Below are 8,317 nucleotides of genomic sequence, written 5' to 3'. Positions count from 1 at the left end.
AATGTGAAAGTGGGTAATTCTGTGCTGCCTTTTATGGTGAATTTAGGAGAAATCTAATTTATTAAAAATAAACATCTAGGCGTTTATTTTGACGTTTTCTTTCCCCTGTTCTGATCGAAGATATGAAATGGATTCACAAGAGCCCAAACTCTCAAAATGTAGAAGTGCATCCCGTCTAGTAGACACTTTAATAATGCTTTAAGGATGCCAGGTTGTTATTTTTATGGATGCCAGGTTGTGTGTTTTCACCCTTAACGGACTGCAGGACGATGGCTGTTCAGCTCCGAGGAGTGAAGTTCTCCTTCTTGCTGAGTCTGTTTTTGGGAGCTGACATTTGGCCCCCGGCTCCTGCAGGTAACTACAACTCATTTTAATTACTTTTATAATATTATATGATACTGTGAGTGTCTTTTGAAAGTCCCTCTGAGTTGCTCACTCTGGGCTTTGAGCAGATGCAATGTTCTATAAAAGAAAATAGCACCAACAATAGTTTGTGAAGCGAATACATTTTTATTTTGTTCTTTAGGCAAGGCAAGTTTATTTATATAGCACCTTTCAACACAAGGCCATTCAAAGTGCTTTACAACAATGAAAGGCATTCAGACAAAGGCATTTAAAAACAGTAAAAGAAAATAAAAGAAACATTAAAAGAAAAAATACATGAATAAAAAGTATGAATAAAAAGTTACAGTGCAGTTTAAGATATGAATAGTTCACACAGAAGCTCCACTTTACTGATGAACACAACGGCTCAGTTTCAATTAAAAGCAGCGACAAAAAGAAAAGTCTTCAGCCTGGATTTAAAAGTAGTCAGAGTTGTAGCGGACCTGCAGGTTTCTGGGAGTTTGTTCCAGATATTTGGAGCATAATAACTGAACGCTGCTTCTCCATGTTTAGTTCTGACTCTGGGGACAGAAAAAGGACTTATCGCTCTTTGGATAGAAGCGCCAGTTCAATGCAAAGTACTATAATGTCATAATGATATGGATAATGATAGGAACATTTAGCAGGCCCGGCTCCAGGATGAAATGACTGAGGGGGCTGTTCAAAAATCAGAGGGGGCGATTTTTTTTTCACAAAAACGAAAAATACTGGCAATGTAATGAATTGACCCACCGAGCTTTTTTCCTTCTCACTGCTCTACAATCTCTTTGCTTCTTTATTGTTATTCCGGATTGACCCCTCTCGCTCTGTTCTTTTCCTCTGATCTTTAATAACAGTATCAGATGGCTGCACTTTGGTTAACAGACTGACATTGATCTCCTCAATGTATAAATTGACAGGCTCTGTAATTATACCATATATTTTCTCCTCTATCCCTTAACTCGTCTTCCTATACAGATTTACTTACTTACTTTCTACTCTAGTCCTGTCAAGATTAAAGAAAGAATGTCTGGTTGACTTTTTATTTTCAGGGTTGAATGTTCAAACCAAGGCCTAAAACCTGGCATTTCATAACCCTAACCCCCCTACCCAGGAAGAGTAAACAGGTATGGGTTAGGGTTAAAGATGCATTGGGCAGAACTACTTATATTCCCAAATCCCCTATCCAGCCGACAAGGCCTCCGCCCTCCAGTACCTGCCGTTCTAGTAAATGGTGTTTATGACTGTCCCCCCTTAACCTCACTTACCCCCCCCCCCCCCAACTACACAGGAAGAGTAAACTGGTATGGCTCTAACCTTTCCTTCCCCTCTCACCTAATCCTAATTTTCCAAACTTCAAATCCCTCCAACCTAACCCCTCCCCCTTCTCTCTATCCTAACCCTAACCACTCCCTACCTCAAACCCCTTTAACCTCACTCCTATCTTCTTTCCTAACCATATTAACTATTCCCTTCCCTTATATCTAAACCTTCACTCTTCCCTCCCTTCAATTTAACCCTTCCCCCCATCCTAACACTCCCCACCTTCTTACCTAATCCAAACCTTCTTCCCTCCTGAACCTAACCCTTAAAAACCTCTCCTACCCCTCACTATTATTTTATCATTTCCAATCAGTACTCTCTTTTTCTCCATTTCCTTATTGAATCCCCATCTTTTCCTTCCCTCCCTTATGATAGTTGTTGTATTCACGTGTCCATAACCATGCCACATTATCCTAAATAAGGTAAAATACTCTCTAAGAACAGCATTGGTTTTATTCAATTAACCAAGATATGAAACATGTGCCCGTGCCTCTCCCCTGCCACCACAAGATGGTGACAGGTGACCTCTATTTCCTTACCTAACCCTAACCCTAAACCCTACGTGAGTAATATATAAACCAAATGTAATATTGGATAAAATACTTCATTAAGAGCAAAACAACCAGATTCTGCAATAGCTTTTCCCCCCATGCCATCAGACTGCTGAACAGCAAGTAGACCAGTAACATAAAGATTACATTACGCTGTGTAAAGAGCACATATTTTTTATATAGTATGTCTATTTTATTTATATGTATAGTAAGTCTTTATATTTTAAACGCACACTTTATCTTTAATTTAATCTGCACCACGTCACTATTATTTATTTATATGTACAATTTTAGCAAGTTTTTATATTGTCCTGTTCCTGTCAGCCAGTACAACGACATTTCGTTTTAATAGTACACTCTGTGTCTTGTTGAAATGACAATAAAGTATGTCTATGTCTATGTCTATGTCAAATGGACACAGATTCAAAATAAAAATAAAGTCCCCTGGTTTGTCTCTAGAGTCTAACTGCCATGAGAAAAATCAAATCAATGTTCCAAAATCCGTCACTAGATGTCGCTCATTGTACCAATACGGTTTATATAATACATAACATATTATTATTATCGTAAAAGGGCTCGCTTTTGCAACAACCTGATCCATACAGGCAGCCCTAAATAACAACAAGTAACCACCATGTGTGGTGCTGTCTGTAGTTGTCTGTCTTGTGTTTTGTTGATTTATCAAAATCTCAAAATTCTGACATTTTTTTCTCAAAATTCAGACTTTTTCTGAATACTTAAAAATGTTAATAATCACTCGTCACTGGCATGAGCTTCAATCTCAGGATCCATGTATCTGTGATCCTCTCCAGAATGGAAGTAGTCATCACATACAGAGCATCTATGGGGGTTATTCCCTATCTTTATTCAAGAGCGTGGTATTTCAATTTGAGAGCATACTTTATTGATCTATTTCCCTCAAACCCTGTCCTCGCACTCACATAGTGCCTGCTCGCACTTAGATGTGCTCTGCTTCTGCTCAAACTGTACGCTTGCACTCAGATATATGCTTACAGATTTTCTGTTCCAGTTTAAAACCTTCTCCTCGCACTCAGGCTGTGACTGTCACTGTGCGCTCGTGAAATGTCTGCTCTCAGATTTATTCTGTGCACGCTCGGATCTTTTGTGCAACAACCGGTGGCAGCGCCAGGGTATGGCTGGGGTAGGCTACAGCCATACCAAGAAATGGCTTAGCCCCACCATGAACAATGATGTTAAAGTAAGCAAATTCAATTACAAAATAAGCAAAATATACGGGTCCTGTCCACAACACACAAAGTGCTCCTGCTGTAACAACAAGTGCACGTTACTGATGCAATATGGTTGAGACCATTCAGGGTTATGCTAGAAGAGGGGTGCAAGGAATAGTCTAAGTAGTGGGGGAGTTTTATTCACTAAAGGTGTGAAAATGCTCTGGCGTTATAATATCAGCGCGGCTGCGGTCAGATCAAAATGCCTCCGAATACAATTTGAATAGACCTACAACGAAACGTTGGGTCTGCGTCATGCCTTACTGATTGAGATCAATCGGAACCGCCATTCAGTATCCCCATTGGATCTTCAACGTGCACTATCATACGTCACGTTCACAGGGATCCCTTTTTATTCACTTCAAGACAAATGTGCCGTTTTATTTCATACAGTTCCATTTTGATTGAGACAATCTAAACCTCACGCGTGGCGTTTCACTGTCAAGGGGGGCGATATAGCGTGTATGTAATTACATTGCAAATACTGACTTGAGCCCCACCGCTGTATGGGTTAGCCCTACCAGAGATTACCCTACACAAACACTCTGGCGCCGCCACTGGCAACAACCCTGTCAAAATCCCTCAACCAATAGGAGGCCAGGTGTCCTTGCGGCGCACGGAAACAGCCTGAGTGCGAGGAGAAGGTTTTAAACTGGAACACAGGAAATCTGTAAGCAGCAATATATTTGAGTGCAAGCGTACAGTTTGAGCAGAAGCAGAGCACATCTAAGTGCAAGCAGGCACTATTTGAGTGTGAGGACAGGGTTTGAGGGAAATAAAAACATATTCTGAATGTGAGATCAATAAAGTATGCTCTCAAATGTAAAGACCACGCTCTTGAATAAAGATAGGGAATAACCCCCAACTAGTTCCTGAACAGTGTCCTTCACATGCTGATATCCAAGAGAGGGAGTTACACAGTCACAAGATGGAGGAATAGAAAGCAGTATTCAATGTTTACTTCAGATTAGCTCCACGTCAGAAATGAGCATGCTTGATGTCTATCTCCATAGAGGCTGAATCATCATGTTAATCACATAGCTATAATCTGCCTCAAACAGTCCTGATGCTCTTCTAGGTAATCACACATCCTGTCACGTTCACAGCTACAGTTGATACCTTTGTTATCACGTGACTCTCATGTTGGAAGAGGACACTCAGGATTTTCCCAACAAACCTCTCCCTCCTCAGTTGCCTTCCAGCTGCCTCTCTGTCAGCTGGTGAATCAGACGGTTTCTCTGGAGAAGGACGGCTGTCCGAAGTGTCATCAAGTGGAGACGACCATCTGCAGCGGATACTGCTCCACCAAGGTACTGTGGGAATAGTGGGATAAAGTTTCATGGGAGTAATCATCAACATCCCCTGTCTCTGATCAAATCAAGTTTTATTTATATAGCACATTTATAAACGATTTTTGGTGGAGCCAAAGTGCTGTACATATAATAAAAACAGCCTACAGTAGAGACACTTTACAGCAAATACAACAGCAGATTGTTCAGAATATCAGTATGAGAAAAAAAAAACGACACCCTCTGTCCTTAGACCCTCTGTCCTTAGACCCTCTGTCCTTAGACCCTCTGTCCTTAGACCCTCTGTCCTTAGACCCTCTGTCCTTAGACCCTCACATCGTACAAGGAAAAACTTCCAGAGAAAACCCACAGTTTAAGGGAACATGGGAGAAACCTCAGGGAGAGCAACAGAGGAGGGATCCCTCTCCCAGGACGGACAGACGTGCAATAGATGCCGTGCGTAAATCGAAGAGATAATACATTTGCAACATAGGTAGACCAAATGTTTGGAAATGCATGTGTGTATAATAGGAAGATGAATCAAAGTTCAAAGAGACTGTATACAACGTGAGACATTAGTGCAGGGGTATCAAACTCAGCCCGAGACTTCATTTCATGTGGCCGGCAAGAGCTCTGAAAGAATATAATACGTTTATTATACGGTTACATGCCGCTTTACAAAAGCACGTTGCCCATAAACGACATGTCCCACAATGCATCTCATTTTGTGACATGCGCACTGAAGAGACTTGCAATTATTTGCCCGAGACTTTTGCCTTCAGGCGTAGTTAATTGTGAAGTTATTACCCTATCCGATAATAATCAATAATGTGATATAATACATTATTTTATATATATTTATATATGTGTATATTTATATAGTCTTAAAGTTACAACCGGCTAATGTGGCCCGTGATGAAATTGAGTTTGACCAGTGGCGTTTTTGTACAAAAGTGGTGGGGCACGAAACACTTAGATGTTTACATACAAGCTTCTGGTGCTTTTTTAAACACGTAAACAAATAGCTGGCTAGCCTTGGTTCCGATAGGGGGGGGGGGGGGGGGGGTGGTGTCGCTCTAATGCAGGGGTGTCAAACTCAAATACAAAGTGGGCCAACATTTAAAAATGGGTAGTAGTCGAGGGCCGGACTGGTTCAATGTTTATTGCAAAACATATTTTAACGAACTTATTACATTACATGTCAATTGTTAGACGGTTTTATCCAAAGCGACTTACATACATTCGGTACTGTGGACAATCCCCACAGGAGCAATTTGTGGTGAAGTGTCTTGCCCAGGGTTAGGGTTAGCTTTTCCTCAGTCATTTCTTATGATTACATTTTTCAAAAAAAACAAATAATTTCCCTCAAAGAAAAACCAAACATGCCCTGTTGTCTCAAGAAAAAAAGTGCAGATGGAAGCATCCATTGAACTCAGTGTGCTGCTCTGTGATGCTAGTTCAGATACTTGGCGTCTCATCTTGGGTGCAAGGTCATCAATGTTTGGGCTCAGGCTCTGAGCGGAGGAGACCCTCAGGATGGAGTGAAGGTGTGCGTGCAATATACCGGAGGGCTAGATCTAATAGGAATTAGAAATTATCCTGCGGGCCGAAATCAAATCCACCAAGGGCCGGATTTGGACCCCGGGCCTTGAGTTTGACACATGTGCTCTAATGGGACTCCTTGATAGTTGAACATCGACGCTAAAGGGCCCCCCACTGCGTTGATAGTGAAGCCAAGGTATCCTGACATATAGGACGAGTTGGGAGTGAGAATGTGTAGTACATGATATACATTTGCTTGACAAAAATGTGTGTTATAGTGAAGTAAAAGTCGTGATAGAGGCTTGCTTGTCAACATCCAGGTATTTCTGCACTGGTGGGCCATGTTAACAATATCATGTCACAATATCAATCGATCCAGCAGAGCAATAGCCAATAGGCAAAACACAGAAGATCAACAACATTTGACATAAAATGAACTTACCAAAGCTGAAGTAGACGGTCAACCTCATTCATTTTCTTTCCATTTTACTGAATGTAATCGCTGTACGCTGCTCTCTCTCGTCTCCTCTTCACACACTACACTTTTCGTGGCACACGTACTTACAGCCAATCAGCTCTCTGAATTATGTGAGATGACGTATGGTGGGTATGGCAGCACAGTGCCCCTATGGTGATTCTTTTTTTGCCACACACATTGAATAGAAAAATACTCTGAGCATGCGCAGTGTAGTTTTTACAGCACCCATTCATTTTGACAACAGAGAGAGGGGCTAGATCGGGGCTTGCCCCACATCGCTCACGGCTCAATAGGCACACTGTAGACACTAATTAGAATAACACAGACTAAAACAGCAATGTACAGACGAATCAGGTGATTAATCATGATCTTAGAATATATTTTAAGATGTATTTTTTTGCATTTTAAAATAATAATAATTTTAACTACTTACTGCTGACACTAGGTGGGGCTGTGCCACTGAGTTTGACACCCCTGCATTAGAGGCTCTATTGAAACCAATACAGATATACATATCGGCAGAAGGAGATAAACAACACGTGCAAAACAGTGAATATATTCGGAAAATGTTCGGATGTGTAATAGATCATTTGTTTATATATAATTTGTAAGTCAATAATATTTGTGTTTATCAATTTGATACTGCTTAAGTTTGTACAGTAAATCAAACATATATAATGATGTCATATATGCCCCACCCCCAGGACCCTGTCATCAAGTCCCTGCTCAGCAAAGTGTACCAGCATGTGTGCACGTACCAGGACTACCACTACATGACCTTTGACCTCCCTGACTGCCCCCCCGGCATCGACCCGACCGTCTCCTACCCGGTCGCTCTGAGCTGCCACTGCGGCCGCTGCAGCATGGAGACGTCCGACTGCACCTTCGAGGGTCTGAGGCCCAACTTCTGTATGAACGACATCCCTTTCTTCTACTAGAGTCACAAGAACTACATGAACGACGTCCCTTTCTACTAGAGTCACAAGAACTACATGAACGACGTCCCTTTCTACTAGAGTCACAAGAACTACATGAACGACGTCCCTTTCTACTAGAGTCACAAGAACTGCATGAATGACGTCCCTTTCTACTAGAGTCACAAGAACTGCATGAACGACGTCCCTTTCTACTAGAGTCACAAGAACTGCATGAACGACGTCCCTTTCTACTAGAGTCACAAGAACTACATGAACAACATCCCTTTCTACTAGAGTCACAAGAACTACATGAACGACGTCCCTTTCTACTAGAGTCACAAGAACTGCATGAACGACGTCCCTTTCTACTAGAGACACAAGAACTGCATGAACGACGTCCCTTTCTACTAGAGTCCCAAGAACTGCATGAACGACGTCTCTTTCTACTAGAGTCACAAGAACTGCATGAACAACGTCCCTTTCTACTAGAGTCACAAGAACTGCATGAACGACGTCCCTTTCTACGAGAGTCACAAGAACTGCATGAACGACGTCCCTTTCTACTACTAGAGTCACAAGAACTGCATGAACGACGTCCCTTTCT

General features: G+C 41.7%; 1 protein-coding gene across 1 annotated transcript; it reads left to right on the top strand.

The window, feature by feature from the left end:
• Window positions 1-269: 269 nt before the first annotated feature.
• Window positions 270-7,734, top strand: LOC117557124 (gonadotropin subunit beta-2-like). Its single transcript, XM_034232813.1, has 3 exons — window positions 270-354; window positions 4,679-4,797; window positions 7,501-7,734. Exons 1-3 carry the CDS (start codon window positions 270-272, stop codon window positions 7,732-7,734), a joined length of 438 nt encoding a protein of 145 aa, XP_034088704.1.
• Window positions 7,735-8,317: the final 583 nt, after the last annotated feature.

Source organism: Gymnodraco acuticeps, unplaced genomic scaffold (assembly GCF_902827175.1).
Source record: "Gymnodraco acuticeps unplaced genomic scaffold, fGymAcu1.1, whole genome shotgun sequence".
NCBI classification, from domain to species: Eukaryota; Metazoa; Chordata; class Actinopteri; order Perciformes; family Bathydraconidae; genus Gymnodraco; species Gymnodraco acuticeps.
This window is presented reverse-complemented; position numbering and strand designations above follow the sequence as displayed.

Excerpts from the sequence above, each read along its gene's own strand:
- LOC117557124 (XM_034232813.1), top strand. The coding sequence starts at position 270 with ATGGCTGTTCAGCTCCGAGGAGTGAAGTTCTCCTTCTTGCTGAGTCTG. Across the intron at positions 355-4,678 it reads TTGGCCCCCGGCTCCTGCAG|TTGCCTTCCAGCTGCCTCTC; the intron begins GTAACTACAACT and ends CTCCCTCCTCAG. Across the intron at positions 4,798-7,500 it reads GCGGATACTGCTCCACCAAG|GACCCTGTCATCAAGTCCCT; the intron begins GTACTGTGGGAA and ends CCCCACCCCCAG.